The sequence below is a fragment of the Phaethon lepturus genome, unplaced genomic scaffold (assembly GCF_000687285.1).
Source record: "Phaethon lepturus isolate BGI_N335 unplaced genomic scaffold, ASM68728v1 scaffold6862, whole genome shotgun sequence".
In the NCBI taxonomy this organism is placed as follows: domain Eukaryota; kingdom Metazoa; phylum Chordata; class Aves; order Phaethontiformes; family Phaethontidae; genus Phaethon; species Phaethon lepturus.
Window position 1 is genome coordinate 8726 of NW_010521191.1, and position 18037 is coordinate 26762.

At 44.9% G+C, this 18037-nt stretch overlaps 1 protein-coding gene across 1 annotated transcript in view; it reads right to left on the reverse strand.

Annotated features, from left to right (window-relative positions):
* Window positions 1-3499: 3499 nt before the first annotated feature.
* Window positions 3500-18037, reverse strand: part of HUNK (hormonally up-regulated Neu-associated kinase) — a gene marked incomplete at its 5' end in the record, with an annotated part of 16124 nt that continues 1586 nt past the window's right edge. The window contains 4 exons of the mRNA XM_010281439.1: window positions 3500-4146; window positions 8125-8188; window positions 13642-13725; window positions 14817-14985. Of these exons, the coding sequence (XP_010279741.1) occupies window positions 3500-4146; window positions 8125-8188; window positions 13642-13725; window positions 14817-14985 (964 nt within the window). The remainder of the gene's footprint in view (window positions 4147-8124; window positions 8189-13641; window positions 13726-14816; window positions 14986-18037) is intronic.

An 18037-nucleotide genomic window follows, 5' to 3' on the forward strand; every position in this document is an offset into this window, starting at 1 on the left:
TTTCCAGGCAGAAGATCCTGAACAAAATCACTTTTATCACTATGGATCCTGCTGTCCAGTGATCTGTTAGTTTGCAAAACCATCTTTAAGCAAGTGCTTCGCAGCTGCTCCCTTGACTCCCCTGAGTGAGTTCACTCCCTTCTCCACGTGAACAGAACCTAAAAAAGGCCCCATAAAGCCATGGTGCTTCTACCTCGCACCCAGAGCTCAGCAGTGCTCTTTTCCGCAGTGCAAGACCTGAAGTCAAAAGTGCGTTTTCAGATCTATCAAACAGGTTCATTACAGGCTCGGTGCCGAGCCTATTGCAAACACCAGAAAAAAGACCATCAGCTGATGTCGGAGGTCTTCAGAGCGGTTGCAGGAAACACATTGTAAAAAGGTAGGAGGATGAAGAAACAGTACTTAGAAGAGTTGTGCTATCCACCACAGAAATGCTCCAGCTGAAGCTGCAAGGCTGATCGCCAGTTTGCATGGCAGCAGTAAGCTAGCAAAGGTAGGACTCATCCCTACAACTTGAAGACATGAAGCCCAGAGGTGCAGAAAGCTGATCAGAAAATGCTTCTGTTTATATTGGTGTGACTTCCTGTGGCTGTCTAAAAACTGGATTCTCATCTGAGCTGGCTGACCCTATTCCCTCCTTCGTATCTGGGAACAGCCATGCATTGCTGAGGAGCAATTTCATTCCCACCATTTTGGACCTCGGTTTTAAGGTGGGAAGAACTGGATATACCTATCGGCCTCCACGAGTGACACATAGAGCTTGGACGATGACCAAAGGTTAGATGCACAACTTGCAGAGGGCTAATCCCACCTTGTGCCTTTCAGCTTATTCAGGGTTTATCGGCAAGTCAGCTGCCAGATTCAAAGGGACAGTCTTTGACGGGTGAAGGTAAAAGAAGTCCTGGCAATCCTCTTGTCACCTCACCGTTTTGTTGGTTTGTACTTAGATAACCCTTGCTACATTGTAACCTGGCAAACAAAGTCAGCAAGTCCATGGCAATCTTGTTCAAAAAGTACATATATTTAATAATGATAACAAATACAATTTTTTCCCCTGGAATTTCCACTACTGTATTTCAGTAAGTCCCTCCTATGGTCACTGCAGTTTGACTGTACATAGCTACCTTCTAAGCTGAATACATGGTTATGTTTTAGCAGTGTAGTATTCATATATTCTCTATAAATATAATAAAAGATTTAACATTTCTGTTTTCATTCTGATTCTTAAACATATTTACTGGGTTTTCACAAAAAATACATGTCTCTTTCCTGCCTCCCCCAACCTTTTATTGGGTTCCAAATAAACCTGAGTTTGTAATTCAAGTCAGTATCTGCCATCTGTTCAGGTATGCAAGTCCGATGCACGCAGAAGACCGGATTTCAGTGGTCCCCACTCGCTAGCTTTGCAGCGCAAACATGTTCTTAGCGTGAAGGAAAAGAAAATGCTTTGATGTTTTTAAACAAAAGGAAGAGCTAAAATGGAGCCCAGGGATGCACTGGTGCTCTGTACAAGCAGAGGATGACATTTTTCAATCAGAAAATGAGCACAATTTTTTCAGGGCTGTCTTTCTTATCATATTGGTATTTTTGTGTGTATTATTTTACAGGTAGCTTAACTATCCCAGAGGTGGGTGTCCTCACCACACTGAAGAGTCCAAGACACATATGGACTCCCCTGTACTGAACTGACAGACAGCTTCAGTGCCGAGGTGAAGGTCCCATCTGTGGGGATGAGAAGGGCGCTCTAGGCATTCACACTCTGCTGGTTTTGCCAGCAAGCATTCAAAATACCGAACAGTCCACTTATCTGTTCTGTCAGTATTTGGATTAACGTCTAATTTTTTTCTTGCAGATTTTGGCGTAAGACTGAGAATCGGGAATGTGCACTTAGCTATGGGCTCTGCCGGGGACCTTCTCCCCTGCCTCTGCTGGCCCTCCTCCCCCAGTCCCTGTGTATCTCTCTCATGAAACTGGAAGGAAGTCTTTTCAAACAGGGATAACTCTGAGCATCGGCACAGGCACCAAAGCAATGGGGCCACAAAATCGTTTGCAAAAATACTGGTAAGATTACGGCTTGAATCCCTACCGATGGTCTCAAGGCAAAATCCTTGTCTTCCAGCAACAGTCCCAAGAAGAAGACAATGCCTCTGCTGCCTGGGTTTTGAAATGACATTAGGTGGGTGGGCACATGAGGGATACACAGGCCACAGCTGCCTACTTGAGTACCAGACTGGAACAAGCTTCGCTGAGACGTCCCGTACACACAAATACATACACAAGCACAGTACAGATGAAGGAAAAGAGTAGTCTTTGGCTAAACCTTCTAATTTATAGGAAATGGTTTGAAGACAAAAACAGAACCAAAAAAACATTGCCAACCTCTCAGATACATCATTTACTTAGAAAAACAAGACCGGTATGCAGAACATGGTGCCTTTATCGCTCGTAACGATACCGAATTTTTGGTAACCACTCCATTACCAATCTTGCAGTATAAAATGGCATTGGTACAGGTTCATGTGTCCTTTATTAGTCTTTTTAATTCACTGCAGTCTCTCAGAGAAGCCTTCAGGTGTGTCCAGTGCTGCCTTGCTGTAACAAGGGATTAACGCAGTCCTCCACATATGCGCACCACAGAACTAGTACGGCTACAAAAATCGGAGGTGACTGGATTGTTTAAACACAGCGTGTTGCAATCTGGATTAGTTTGAAGCATCTGCTTGCAGACCCATCATATGGAAGGAACAGGCCTGTAGTGAAGTGAATTTCCATGTGATGAAATTTGTTTTTAAATAATAATGTTTCTTCTCAGTGACATCATTAAATCATCTTTTTCTTTAGGAAAAAAATTATTCTGTTATTAGCTACTTCATGTAATTAACAATAAAATCTGCTTTGACTTCCAACACTCTCACTATTTCTGAATGTTTAGATCACTCATGTCTTCATTCAAGCATCAACCAACTTCATCATCTTGGCAGTGCTTGTTAGCAAGCTGACTTTGGACGTAGTATCTTGAGTTTTTCCATTTGTCTAGGCACGTGAACAATGCCTGCAGCAGCACCATGTACTGTGTGGCACAGGCAGATGGAGCACAGACAGTCTTACCACAAATTCTGGATGGGACCAGCATTCATGGCACCATGCAGCTTACCTTGGTGAATCAAACTGTTAATGCTCGCTGCTCTTCCAATCAACCTTACTGCAATACTCAAGGAGACCAGTGAATACATATTCACGTACCTCTTTCAAGACATGTTTTACTGTATAGTCAGATGCCAAATGCGAGTACTTCTTAACAGCACAAGCAGAGCCCTTTTCTTTCAACTTTAATATGTAGGACAACACCTTCCTTACAGGCAGACCTCTGATTTTCTATGTTGGACCACTGCAGTGTATTATGTAGTGACACTAACATGCCTGTGGCTTTCCCTTCTTGTTAAAGGTAAAAAAAAAGTTAGGTCCCAGAGAACAGCAGTGCAAATCCCGAGTTGTCAGACTAACACTGGCCGCTGACAGCATCTGCTGCATTGAAGGAAATCTGCGTGGGGCTCATCTGCTGCAGCTGAGGCATCCTCGCTTCCAGCGGCTTGTCGCTCACCGACTGCATCGTCTGGTTCCTCTTCCGCAGCATCTGCCCGATCCCCATCATGGGGAATCTGCCTCTGCTTTTAACACAGTTAGGGCTGCCCAAGGGGTTGTTGGAAACCAGCTGAGTAGGAGACACCGCTTCTTCCTTTGCCAGATACGCTTTTTCTTCATATGTGAAAGAGACTTGGGTGGGGTGGACGGGGGATGTACTCCCTGGCTGAAAAAGCGGGGACAGTGTCCTTTCACTTGAGCTTTTGTAAGGGAAATTCATTGGCGAGCCTAAAATCCTGTACTGATGAGAGGGGGAGACCTGGTCTATTTGGTCTTCTCTGTCAACCGACTCAAAGGAGTGCACAATATTCAGGATGAGAGGAGAGTCCTTTGCCCGGCCCCCGACCCGGCCTGGCTCCTGCTGTGGAGACTCCTGCCTCTTGAGGAGCCGAGGCGTTCTCGGGGGTGGCTGCTGGACTTCAAGGTACTCCAGGGAGCTGGAAGTGACGCAACCTGTCTTGGTTGCCAGAGGTTCATGGAAAGGGCTTACCCCACCGCTGGAGTCTGCAAAGCAATCAGAAAAGGAACCAGAAGAACAGATTGCATTTAACAGCACTGCCTTCTCTGCCTTACGGCAGGCAGCATCCGGCGTCACCTTTAACAAATTTTAGAAGAGCGTGACAAACGCACTAGCTAAAACAAATGGTCTTAGGGATATACTCAGAACCTAATTCCCTGACTCTCATTTGATACTCACATTGTTGTTTCATGGGTAATTTATCTGCCATTTTCCTCAAAGGCAGGAAGAGTGCTTAAACTGAGTAAGACAAGGACATGAAATGGAAAACCACAGATGTCTTCAGTTGTTTGTATTAATTATATCCTCTAAGGCCATGTCTGAGAAATCTCACATTTCTCCTTTCTTAGCACAACTTTGCATTGTTTTAACTGGGTTGCATACTGTATTCACTGACATACCTAGAGACACAGGGGACAACTGTGAGTTAATCCCTAATGTCTTTACTTGCATTTTGGAACAAAATCTGTTCTTGGTTTCACACATGTAAATATGGAGTAGATGCACCGGCCAGATTCAGGCTGTTGCAGCTGGAACAGATTTGCTGCATTGACTTCAGCGAGAATCTTCCCCCAGCAAGGACTGAATATAAATGGAACAATCTTTGCAGGGTTTGGCCCAGTAAAACAAAACAGCTCGTGGAGAAGATCTGCTCAGTTTCTACAGGATGCTGGCACTCACTTATGCCGAGCTACTTGCAAGAAAACATGCTTTGCTGCCTTTATGGAAAGCTGTCCAAGGAGCCTGTTTTGCTAGGTTCCCCCTAACTGAAAGAATAGTGGACCACCAGTTAATCACTGTCTCTCGGTCTCAAACCATCTAAAAGGGTTATAAAATAATTTAAGTCTACCAGCCCTCAGGTCAAAGCCACAAATCTCACACCTATTTCTTTTGAAAAGGATGGTCTTGGCAGCAGTTGAGACTTGAATGGATGTACCGGATGAAATCACTCACACTGAGTTGTTTGGGAAAAGCAGATCTGGTTTAATTTAAGTAACTCTCTGCTCCATACTTCACATTGAATCCTGAACAAACAGATGGTCAAAATCATAGAATAGAATCATAGAATCATTTCAGTTGGAAAAGACCTTTAAGGTCAAGTCCAACTGTTAACCTAGCACTGCCAAGTCCACCACTAAACCATGTCCCTAAGCACCACATCTACATGTCTTTCAGACAGCTCCAGGGATGGTATTTGCCCAAGACTTCCCTGGGCAGCCTGTTCCAATGCTTGACAACTTTCAGTGAAGAAGTTTTTCCTAATACCCAATCCAAACCTGCCCTGGCGCAACTTGAGGCCATACCCTCTTGCCCTATCACTTGTTAATTTGGGAGGAGACACCAACACCCACCTTGCTACAACCTCCTTTCAGGTAGCTGTAGAGAGCGATAAGGTCTCCCCTCAGCCTCCTCTTCTCCTTTTCTCCAGACTAAACAACCCCAGTTCCCTCAACCACGCCTTGTAAGACTTATGCTCCAGATCCTTCATCACCAGCTTCGTTGCCCTTCTCTGGACACACTCCAGCACCTCAATGTCCTTCTTGTAGTGAGGGGCCCAAAACTGAACACAGGATTCGAGCTGTGGCCTCACCAGTGCCGAGTACAGGGGCACCATCACTTCCCTACTCCTGCTGGCCACACTACTTCTGATAGGAAGGTGTTGGTCTTCTTGGCCACCTGGGCACAGGTGGTCAAGGACAGGACACTGTTGGTCTTCTTGGCCACCTGGGCACACTGCCGGCTCATGTTCAGCCGGCTGTCAAACAGCACCCCCAGGTCCCTTTCCGCCTGGCAGCTCTCCAGCCACTCCTCCCCAAGCCTGTAGCGTTGCATGGGGTTGTTGTGACCGAAGTGCAGGAACCGGCAGACCCGGCACTTGGCCTTATTACACCTCATACAGTTGACCTTTGCCCATCGATCCAGCCTGTCCAGATCCCCCTGCAGAGCCCTCCTACCCTCGAGCAGATCAATACTCCCACCCAGCTTGGTGTCGCCTGCAAACTTACTGAGGGAGCACTCGATCCCCTCATCCAGATCATTGGTCAAGATATAAAACAGAACTGGCCCCAATACTGAGCCCTGGGGAACACCACTTGTGACCAGCCGCCAACTGGATTTAACTCTGTTCACCACAAGTCTTTAGGCCCAGTCATCCATCCAGTTTTTTACCCAGCAAAGAGTATGCCCATCCAAGCCATTAGCAGCCATTTCTCCAGGACAATGCTGTGGGAAACAGTGACAAAGGCTTTACTAAAGTCCAGGTAGACAACATCCACAGCCTTTCCCTCATCCACCTTGTCATAGAAAATCAGGTTGGTCAAGCAGGACCTGCCTTTCGTGAACCCATGCTGACTGGGCCTGATCACCTGGTTGTCCTGTACATGCCGCATGATGGCACTCAAGATGATCTGCTCCAAAGTTTCCCTGGCACCAAGGTCAGATTGACAGGCCTATAGTTCCCCAGATCCTCCTTCCAGCTCTTCTTGTAGATGGGTGTCAATTTTGCTAACTTCCAGCCAACTAGGACCTCCCCAGTTAGCTAGGACTGCTGATAAATGACGGAAAGTGGCTTAGTGAGCACTTCCTCCAGTATCCTCAGTATCCTTGGGTGGATCCCATCTGGCCCCATAGACTTGTGTGTCTAAGCAGTGTTTCTGACTAGTTTCTTTCCAAAACTGGTCAAAATTATTTGACCACTTCACTTAAGAAGCGTCAAAACATGGTTCCCATTAGCAGAGAAGTGCTTTAGCTGAGATTTGAATGATTTTCAGGTTTCAGTTCAAAAAAGCAGGGAGAAACCCAAAGAGGAAAAAAAAAATGAGCTAGGCTTACTTCCCCCTGTGCCTCCCTCCCAAAAGGAATGACAAATTCTGAACAAAATGAGCAAATGAGCATTGTAAAATGTTTTTTACATTTTTCTTTTCTGACCAGCTCCATGGACTACTGCTATCTTGCAGCAGAGGTGCCTGTGCTGCCAGACGAACACCATTTTGACTTTTTTTTTTAGGTAGAAAACATATGATAAATTATCAAGTCACGAGAAAGAGCATAAAAACATCATAAGCCACCGCTCTAAATAACCCCGACACCACGGTAAACATTTTATGTTGCCATATTTTCCCCCTCTGCTCTCTAGTGACCTCCCCTTGTTTAGTTCCCTCATTTAACAGCCAGCTACATCACCTTCCTGCTCCTCAGTGTCTCACATCCACGTGTGCACTACTGACACCCCATTTTCCCTGCTGACTCCTCTTTTCCTCCACTCCTTTCTTCTGCCTCCTTTTGCTAGCAGCTCTCACCCATCCCTCCCAGGTTGCCTCTGACCCTGTGTGATTAATGCTCTCCTCTCCTCTGGCTGTCTCGTCTTTTCCTTTCCCCATTAATGACTTTCCCCCTCCCTTTGCTGACTGAAATTTGCCGGGGTTGGCAGTCCCACCCACATTTCCTTTTGACTGCCTAATTCCCCTTCTTCCACCATCAGCTGCTGCCCACTGCTTCTCCAGTCAGGGATTTCTTCCCGTGATGCCCTTTATCACCCCCTTAGCAAAACGCATTTGCCGGTATGAAGAAGCATCTCTACAGGCTTTGGTTTGTCAGTGATCTGGGGTGGGAGTTGATGCTTTCAAAGTGCCAGTGTGAAGTGCAGATGATTTTGTCTAAGTACGTATAAATAGAGAAAGAAAGCTTTTTTTAAAACAGTGGGAATTCTGTCAAATAAAAAGAGAAGTAACAGTGAGGATTCATGACTGCCGAACATCATCATGGTTTCCTCAGGATGTTTTATTCAATGCTTGACTACGTTATCCAGTTCTCTTTCATATACCACCTCCAGAGCAGACAGTGAATGCAAGCCCACGACTATTTACTAACAAACACACAACACACAACAAGCTTTCATTAACACCGCACATGCCCACGCGTGCACATGTGCACAGGGACACACCACTGGTATTTCTCCCACTGACCTTTCTCTGGACCTCCAGCCTTGGTGACTTTCCGGTCCTTCAGCAGAGCCTTGGTGTTCTGTATCTGTGAGATAAGACAGGAAGAAGGCTGTCTATATGAAACTGGACTTTTCTCAGTTTTCTTTGTGAGCTGACGGTGAAGAATGTCCCCTTTCTTTTCTTGTTGTTTGAGTTTTTTGTCCTTTAAGTTGTAAAACAAACAAGAACAATTTGGTTTACTTAAGGGAAGTTTAAATGACCCCCAGACTTACAAGCACACCACTTACTGAAGCTGAATTGAAAATTATACATTTACAAGGAACTTATCCTGGCTATGCAAAATAACTAAATCTTCCATGTCTCATTTTCCTCTGATCTGTTTGACATGACTGCATGGCTCCCATCTGCTCTGACACTCATGCAGTGTGAAAGTTGGTTTTGGAAAATAAAACGAAAAGGAAAGCTTTCTCTTCAGAGGCCATTTGTCCTAGGAGAGCTCACTGGAGCAAGCAGATGCAGGTTCATGTTCCTTCAATACCTGAAATTTGCCTCCCCATTTAAACACTGAGAAAAGTCTTTGGTTTCCCTTTATTGCACTTCCGGTGACATTTGAAAAGGTGAGGTGCAAAGCTTTAAAGAAGTTTAAACTCTTTGAGTCATTTATCTTCTGTCCAAACAAGATCTGGAGGAATACAGCCCTTGCTTTTACAGCATCTCTGCAACTGCAGAAGACATGGAGGGGGAGAAAATTACTGACCCACTGACCCTAACTCCTTTTTGTGATGAGGAAGGCAGATAAAGGTGGAATTGCAAGCACATACGTCCTAAAAGTTAGGTTTGATCTCCAGTGATGGCAGAGGGAAAACAGAACCTGGGAATAGAACTTTGAAGAGGAATCCAATTTTCAAAGCACTGTTTTACAGTGAAAATTCATTGTATCTTTTTTCAACATGAATCACTATTCTGCAAGTTGCCTAACACTCTACCTGCCACTGATTTCAGGGGGAGCCAAAAGTCTTATTTCACTTCTGAAAAATCAGGCATCAAATCTGTGGCTCATATTTTGCTATCCCTCAAAGACTTCAACAATGTCTCACCCTTCTGGAACAAATCTGTGTGGTGTGGTTTTAGATGTCAATCTCAAAGAAGTAGGGCTTTTGCTTTGGTTGCTTTGAGGTTGTTTCTGTAGAGGGGCATGTGACATTCTTTCTGTGTTTGTAATTCTCATTTAAGCAACGTGTTTCGCTGTGTCGTATTGAAAAGTCACTGTAACTACAAGTCATCTTCTAAAAATGCAGGAGAATTCCTTCACCCAATTATGTGCTGAGGCCTGTGATAATGATGCACTGCCAAAGGGCTGGCTGTCTTGATGATTTTCTTTTGAAAGTTCATTGACATGAAGTCTACTGAAACTCTCAAATGCAAAGTAGCACGCATACATGTGAGAAAGGCAAGGAAAGAAAGATGCAGAAGACAACTCGGGTTCTCTTGGGCCACTACACAGCTCTGGAAACATACTGGGACACCTAGGAGGAAAATAACTGGACTGCACCCACTTTGATCATTCCCAGCTCAGACAGAGTCCAGCCCCCTGCACAGATGGTGTTTGGGCAATGCTGTGCTCATTAACCTTTGAATTTTCAGAAGTTATGGAGTCAGAAGGAAGAATTTCAGTGAATCATGAACTAGGGCTTCTAGTTTTATGACACAAGTGGTTAGGAGACTTGGTAGACTGAGAACCAGAGATCCTCTCTGAGCTCCTCAATGTCTTCACCTCAGTCTCCCTTTGTGCATGTGACTTTTTTCCCCAGCCTTCTCTCCATCTGTCCCTTACCCCCTCCAGTTTCTTTCCCATTAGCTAGCTAAAGCTGGCTAACCTTTCCACAGAAATAAACCAATGTATTATGGTGCTGTCACCACTTCGCTTGCTTGATACCTCTTCAACCACCTGATGTCTTCCCCCTTGCCTTTAGAGGTTGTAAACACCCCCAGCTCTGAGCATTTTTTCCTCCCTGCCCATGCTGTGCTTGGAACAACGCAATGTCTGATTGGTCCCAGGCACTATCTTGTCGAGCACGGTCATTGTTGATGATGATGAAGCAATAACAACAGTAATAACAACGGCAGCAATAATAATAACGACATTGTGTGAATAACACCCTGAGACAACAGTCAGTGGGAGCTGTACAGTTAATTTTGAGCCCACCACATTATTTTTCCTCTCAAGACTCTGAAACTCTGCTGCCAAGTTCAGCAGAGACTGGGCTTTACCGAGTATCTTTTTTTAAAGGTACTTGTGAGGATGAGACCAAGTGGTGACTATATTAAGCCTAAAGGAGCCGATCAAGATTGTTAGCGGCTTTCTGCTATTTTGGATAGGTGAGGAAAGAATTTGCATGTCGATTGTTGCAGCATCTGTCAGAACGCAGGACGTTTCAATGCTGCAATATTTTTAGCCTAATGGTGGCAAGAGCCAAGCCGCAGCTCCTCACCCGCCAAGTGCTCCTGACTTTGCCTTCACACAGCTGTTATGTTTTCTAAGCAGCAGTAACACAGTCATACCATACAATTAAAGCACCCAGGAAAAGAAAATTCCCGTATCCGGTGTTAGCAATTAATTAGTTCACCCTGGATGAACATTGCAAATAGTCTTATAAGTATTTTTAAAACTTCCTAACATTGTTTCTCTTAGATGATGGTTGTGAGAGGGGAAACAACCAAAATCCTAAACTCCCAGGGTGCCACATATCATTATATTTTAAAAGAAAAGGAAGATTTCCTTCAAGTGAGTTACAAAAGTTTGCTCTTCACTGTACTGTGCACAGCCATGTAATGGCATGCTGTCACACAATGCAGGAGTTGTACCGGTATGTTATCCTTGAATAGGTTTGGCATTACATCATCCTCTGCTATTTCCTGTCCTGACCTCGACCCGAAAACGTATTCTAGTCCCAGCAACGGATCTGAAAGGAAGATAAAGGGTATTTGCATTGGCCGTGCCTGAAATGGTGATAGGACAATGACACAAGTTCTTAAAACTTGCGAATTCCCCAAGTCTGAGCCCACTAGCTACCCTGCGGGAGGCAGGTAGCCCCAGCACTGGTCCCCTGGATTTTCTAGAGGGATGGCCGCTTATCACCTGAGGGTTCTCCAACAAAAAGAAAGAGATGGAGAGAGACAGACAGACTGCTGCCTCCCTCCCTCCTCCCTGCACTGCCCATCTGCCCTCAGCACCAAAATGAAATCAAGTCTGCAAAACTGCCTGGTTACTTAGCACCAACAGCAACTCTCAGCACCCTCAGCACCAGCACACAGATCCCACCACCCCAGGTTAGGAAATCTAATGGAGAAGAGGAGCTGGGCATGACCGCTGCCCGTGTGCCCCCGCTGCCTGCCCCAGCAACAGGCAGTGGTGCTGGCAGGCAGCCCCCCACCCAAGGCAAAGTCCTTATTTCACATCGCTGGAGTGGGGTGGAAGAAATTCAGTCTGCTGAAGCTGAAGCTGACCAGCTCTCTGCCTGCTATTCCCATGGCAACGCACAGCTATGCTCTCCATGCGGTGTCTGCCTAGGTACCAGTGCCTCCCAGTTCCCCTCTGGAAATGGAGGGTGATAAGGGGACTCTATCTGCAGCTCATGAACCTGCCCGAGCTTACAAAATCCCTACCCCTGAGTCCCAGTGGCACCCACTGATCCCAGTGGCGTGAGCTAGACACTACCCGGGCTGCGTTGCCATCCACATGAAGGCATTTTAGAAGAGATGGCTACCATAGTTACAAATGGCAGTAGCATCCCAGGGTCTCTACTCACCCACGTGTGCTGCTTCAACTGTCCTGGTACAGTAAGAGTAACACAATCCCCTTCTGTAAATACAGCTAAAGCGACATAAAACATGCTTTATACTCAGCTATGCCCATGCAGCAAGAGAATATACTGTATTATTATTGCGGTGTCTGCACTGTGATTGCATCAAGGTACCTATTTCAAGAAAGAAATAACACCCCCTCATCCTCTAAATAGCTCCACTGGGACTAACTCCGAGTGCAAGGAGAAGCTTTGGAGGGAGTCTTTATCCCGAAGCACGCCCACATACCAAACTGGGGTCATGCAGCGGCACTGCCATTAGTTTTCAATTATCCTTATGGAAGTCAACCACCAGTTCCCCTCTAAGGGCGCAGGGATTTCAGGACCAGCACCAAACCAGACCACGCATTTCTCTCTCAGCTACGTGCGGGTGCACAGGCAGGCCTTGCTGCAGGCTCCCCCGCTCGGGGCAGGTACGCAGGAGCTGTAAGCTAATGGCTGGACGGCAGGCGGAGCATGCCTGTGCCTCTCCATCACTGCACAGGGAAGTGGCACCAGCACCTGGAGGAAGCTGGCCCAGAGAGCATCAGGATGCACCATGTGACACCTGCAGCATTCGCCGCCAGGTACCTGCCTGTGTTTCCAGGGGAAGGTTGCCCTGCAACAGTCTGAAGTAAGCTGTCAAAGAGCATTTTGGAATACTATATTCATTGAGTCTACCCACCGCTGATACATTTTAAATAAGGTGGTTTTCGATTTATGCAAGGAAAGAATGATAAGTAGTCTGCCCTGATATTTCCAGCTGGCTTGCAGTTCAGCTTGTCTTGCAAGCAGTCTTTAAAACAAACAAAACCAGCCATGATACAAATCTGACCCTGCAATTAGATCATCAATCCGGCGCTGAAGAGTAGCTTTTGAAATATGTAGACTCTTCAAGAATACTGCTCTTTGTGTTGGTAGGTAAGACAGCTCATATTACTCTTGTAATTTTAGTGCTTGGCAAAGAATCAGCCAGAGAAGAAAAATCCAGCCATGAAAAGACTACTATTATCTGATACGTATTCTTTTAATACAAACTACCTTCTCTATTTGCAGTCAAAAAGACTGGAGACCAACAGAGCAAAAGGTAACCTGCTTAAATCTTTTCTCTGGCCAAGTGAAGTCCCTCACGATGCAGTGGGCTAGTTTTGCATCACTTCTGCTAAGAAAGATGCAAAACTTTTGCATAGTGAGCAAAAAATTCTAACCTGGGCAGAGTTTTGTGCTAATACAGTTTCATCGTTTCTGGCAGTCAAGCCAGGGCTGGCCCAGGCACCAGGAACACCAGGTGACCAGGGAGGGTCACCCTGGCTGTCACTCAGTTCTCTGCCCTACACCACCCAGGTCCTGAGACTCAAAGCAGCACAGTTATGCTCTTTTTACACCACCAGCAGCTTGCACTCCAGAATGAAAGTACGGAGCCCCCGAAGAAGTTTGTATTATTTTGCTAAACAGAGCACTTGAAACTTTTATTTTCTTCATAAAAGCTGAAAGTCACCTTTACACTTCCACCCTAGGGGGTTGCTATTTGTTCTTGCAAAAAGAAACTGAGGGAATTATATGTCCTGCACAGGCAAGACCACAAGTCTTTTTTTCCTCCACGGGTCCAGAAACCCATCGCCTTCATCACAATCTCCAGGGATCCTCAAATTCAGTCTGCTTTCAAAGTACCTTAATGAGCTTTAATGAGTTTTACCTCACAGGAGTCTTTATTTGCCTTGTATTTTTCTATCTGGTATAGGTGATTCTTGTGGCAAATACTGTCCTGGCCTTCAGACTTCTGTGGAGACAGAAGCACAGAGAAGTAAAGTATGTAAGATAGTTAGAGAAAACTAATGTTCAATTACTGCTTAATGGACCGTATCCACGCTTGGCATTCAGTGGAGGTGCATCAACTTACAGAGATGGTGAATTTGGTCCATTACATTTTAAATATCATTGATGGCATCATCATTAAAACAAGCTTGCTAAAAAAATTGAGAAAAGAAAAAAACTAAGAAACTGTTGTTAGATTGAAAGGCTGTTGGGGATAATTTCTTTAAGAAGCCAACACATTAAGAAAGAAAACTCCATACAACCCACTCTCCTGCCTGTGCAATCACGCAGGAGCCTACAAACCTTCAACAAGTTGAGGCTCCTTGCCAGACCACAGGCAGGTATGTAGAGAGGCCAGTGGAAGAGAGTGTGCAGCTTGTCTTTGTGTGCTAGGACACCAGCAAATACCCCACAAAATGTGGCTAGAGAGCTCAACTCCCTAGGATATACAAGGAAGCAGACTCCTGCCCTAGAGAAAGCTATGGTGCAAACCCATCAGTAGGGTTTCTGACTTCGAAGCCATACTCAGGGGGCCAGGAAGGTCAGCAGGAGATTAGGAGACTTTATATTCATGTTATTCCTCATGTAGAACTTTCAGCTACATTTTCACTTAAAAACTAAATAAAATCTTAATAGCTCTTAAGCTTCCTCTTGGTTTCCTGAATCAAATTACATTGTGTTATTGGTATTTCAAGCAGCAGAATTATCTCAACATACAAAGTATGCCACAAGTCAAAGTATGGTTCTGCATGGCAACAGTGCCCTTGCTATAGGGTAATTGCCTAGCTGGAGGGGATCTCCTATGGAAGCAGGGAGTCGTGAGACGTAAGGTCTATCAGCAATTACCTCTGCAACCTGGGGAATTCTTATCTGAAATAATGTTATCAGTTTGCGAGGAATACTTCCCCTTCATGGTTACTGCTACAAAATTAGAAAAAAAAACCTCAAACCTCGAGTAAAGCCTTGGGATCAAATGCCAGCAAGCAAGGAAACTTTTAGCACATTTTTACTCTCCTCACCTGCTTGTCCAAAGAATCAGTATCAAGCAGTACTTACCCTAAGGCTTGCCAAGTAGCGTTCCAGCTTCTTATTAAGTAGAAAGTAGATAGCAAGTGTGTGACTTGCCCTGTTTGACAGCACAGTGTTGATGACGTCACTGTTCTTGTAGCCCAGCTTCTCGGTCATATGGAGCAGCACGCTCTGGCTGAGGTCCTCAAGGTGAATCCTGCACAGAGGAGGAGCATGCCATTTGTACCATCCTCCCAATGACAGAGCCTTGCCAGCCATGGGGGACGTGGCAGAGCGTAAAGAAGAGGCCTGAAAGGCTTAGTAATGTGGGAGTGATTAGTGCTCTCCTCCCATGAGCAGGTACGAGAAAGGCAGACTATTCAGGAACTACAGGCACCATGGGAAGCTGTAATAGCTGCACAAACAGCACTCTCCCCACCATGTCGTGCCCTGATGCAAAATGGCACTGTGATGCTCAGGACACCACCATTTGTTACCCTACATCTGACCAGCAAGGACTGTCAAGATCATCCAGCTGGTTTTGAAGGAAAAGAGGTAAAATCCAGCTCAAGTAGCTACGTTTTGCTTTCTGAAATGACCCTTTGTGGTGCTTGTAATCAAGCACCACAGCGTTCAGCTTCACCCCTTACCTGTAGCGCAACAGCTAGGGAATTTAACCCCCGAGAAAGGGGACGTACAGGGAGGGTTTTTACAGCAGCTATGAAAACGGTAACACGCTGCCATACTCATGTTCGTTAAAAGCAGAAGTACAAAACATGTTTATGCATGTGCTCTCTTGTAAAGTCTGTAACAAACTCAGCCAAGGAGAGAAATGCAGTACAGCAGCCTTGTGGAAATGGCAAAGCATCTTTTGCTTTGTAAGTTAAAACCAGATTTTCCAACGAACTCTGCTCCTATTTAGGCCTCTAAATGCACTGGCTAGTTTCCCAGATGTGCCCCTCAACTCCCATCCATCTCTGAAGAAACGTTAGGTTTTGTTCCGTTTCTAAAGGATATTCCTTGCTCCTAATATTGAGCCTAATATCTGATTAAGGCAACTTAGGGGAGCTTAGGTTATGGGCTTTTTACAACCTGTCTTCCCCCTTCAAAAAGACTATCCTCCACCTTTCCCACTCCTGCCCTGCTGCCTCCCTGTCCTGTGCACCTGTGATGTTAGGAATGCCTGGAGAGCAGCCTGGGTCTGATGTAGGGAAGGATTTAGACAAGATGTAAAACATGGTCTGGAAAATCTCAAGCAACTCCTTTCCTTTATTCAGTGTGCTTATTAACGTTCGTTCTGCAGCTAAGGAATGCTTGGGGTTATCTTCGCCATTGCACATTAAAAAGCAGCTGGACAGCAAAAGAAATTCAAGCAATTTCTACTCGAAGTGCTCAGCAAAATGGGAAATTTTTGCTTGCCTTTGGGGAATCTCTTTAATAAAAGCAAGCTTATAAAAACCCTGGGAGAATATTCTCCTGAAAAGGCAGTTTCTGCTGTTCTTCTGTCTTATCTCCATGCTCTCCCCTTTCCTACCAAGTTCTTGTCTTGGGAACAGCGGGTGTTACCCCCAAAATGGCCGAAGAGCACTGCAAAAACATAACACAGCTTCTTGCTTGTGTTACAAGCAGCATGATTAAGAGAGGAAGTGCATTTTTCTGAACTATTTCAACACATCTTATCCACATCTACACACTAAAAATAACTTGGAGAAACTCTGTTGAAGTTGACTCTAGTGGTACTTTCTAAGGCAAGCTCAAAAGGAGCCTAGCCACGTCTTTCAATATTACAAACTTCATAGAGTATTTTCCCCTGTAAGGCTCCAGTATGATGAATTCTAGGTAGGTCAAGCTTGGGACATAAACTAATTAAACTAAAGAAATACTATCCAAAAAATGAAATGAAAGAAAGAATCTGTATGGCTTTTATCCTTTACAGCTTCACATAAAACCTAGGTTTGGATAGATGAAGTATCTACTCTTCTCTTGTTTTCAGACCAAATGATGAGAAAAGCAGTGCAATGACAAAGAAAGAAACAAACAAACTGATTTTTTTCCAATAGCAAAGCATAGCATTCCACATTGATGTTCCCTTTTAAAATGCTTATAATGGGAAAGAATTAATATCATCACCATATACACATATACGCATGAGCAAACATATGCCCTTTCTATAGTTCAGCACTGCATTTTCTTCTGTTCTTCCATTTGATTCACTTGCCTTTAGGAGGGAATGATTAATGGGCACTCCATAAATAAAGAGCGTTGCACAGCTACTCTATCTAACAGAGGCCAGCCTGTTCTGTAAGTCACCTACCTAATGTACCGACAAGCATACTCTAGAAGGGATGCTTCCACCACAACCTGACTAAAGCCTGACAACTGCAAGCTAAGAAGCCAAAAACTGAGGCATGAAAATGTACCTAAAATGCAACAGAATTGTGAAAGCACATTCAAGCCATATTTCTTTCTTATTTCCTCTTTCCTGCAGATAAGATGCACACAGCAAGAGAATTAAATTACCCATACAGCTCTCAGTTACACTTACGTTCACTTAACAAATGCCACATTTAGTAGATTGATTAGACTCATTATGACAGTGATTTCATTAGCTTAATGACTCATTCAGTTTATACTTGTTTTCCCTTTCTTTACCATACAATGTGCATATGTACCATACTTCAGTACAGTCCAATGTACCATGGAAACTCAGATTTCCTTTTGCTGGACAGCATATTATGCAAATTAACTCAACTGCCATTAAATTTGGGGCAGTAACGTTGAGATAATGTGTCTGCCTGTTCTCATTCCTTGTGAAACAGTTGTTTGTAGGGGCCATCTTTATATTCTGTCTGCGTAGGACTACAGGCAGCTAGCTCCACATTTGCGCTCCCCGTTTCAGTGGATGGCTCTGGTGATACCTCCAGGCATCCAAGCCATTCAACATCTATCCAACCATACTTTGAGAGTGCGAGACCTGCTATTCTCCTCAGGTCAAAGAATGGCATAGTCACAGTGATTGTCCATGGAGCAGTACTTGAAAGTTAAGACACTACCTCTGGAAGAAAAATCCTTGCTGCTAAATTAGGGCACCTCTGCTCCCTGTCAATGCAGAAGGAAAAGGGAGGTGACTCAGGTAGGAGCTAGGACCATGTGGGCTGTGACCTGTAAGCCAGCCAACAGCAATATCAAAGGGAAAGGTCTCCAAAAATGCCTAAAGGCTGTCCTAAGATTTGGGGATTAAACTGATTTCCTGTGCCCCAATTCAGCAG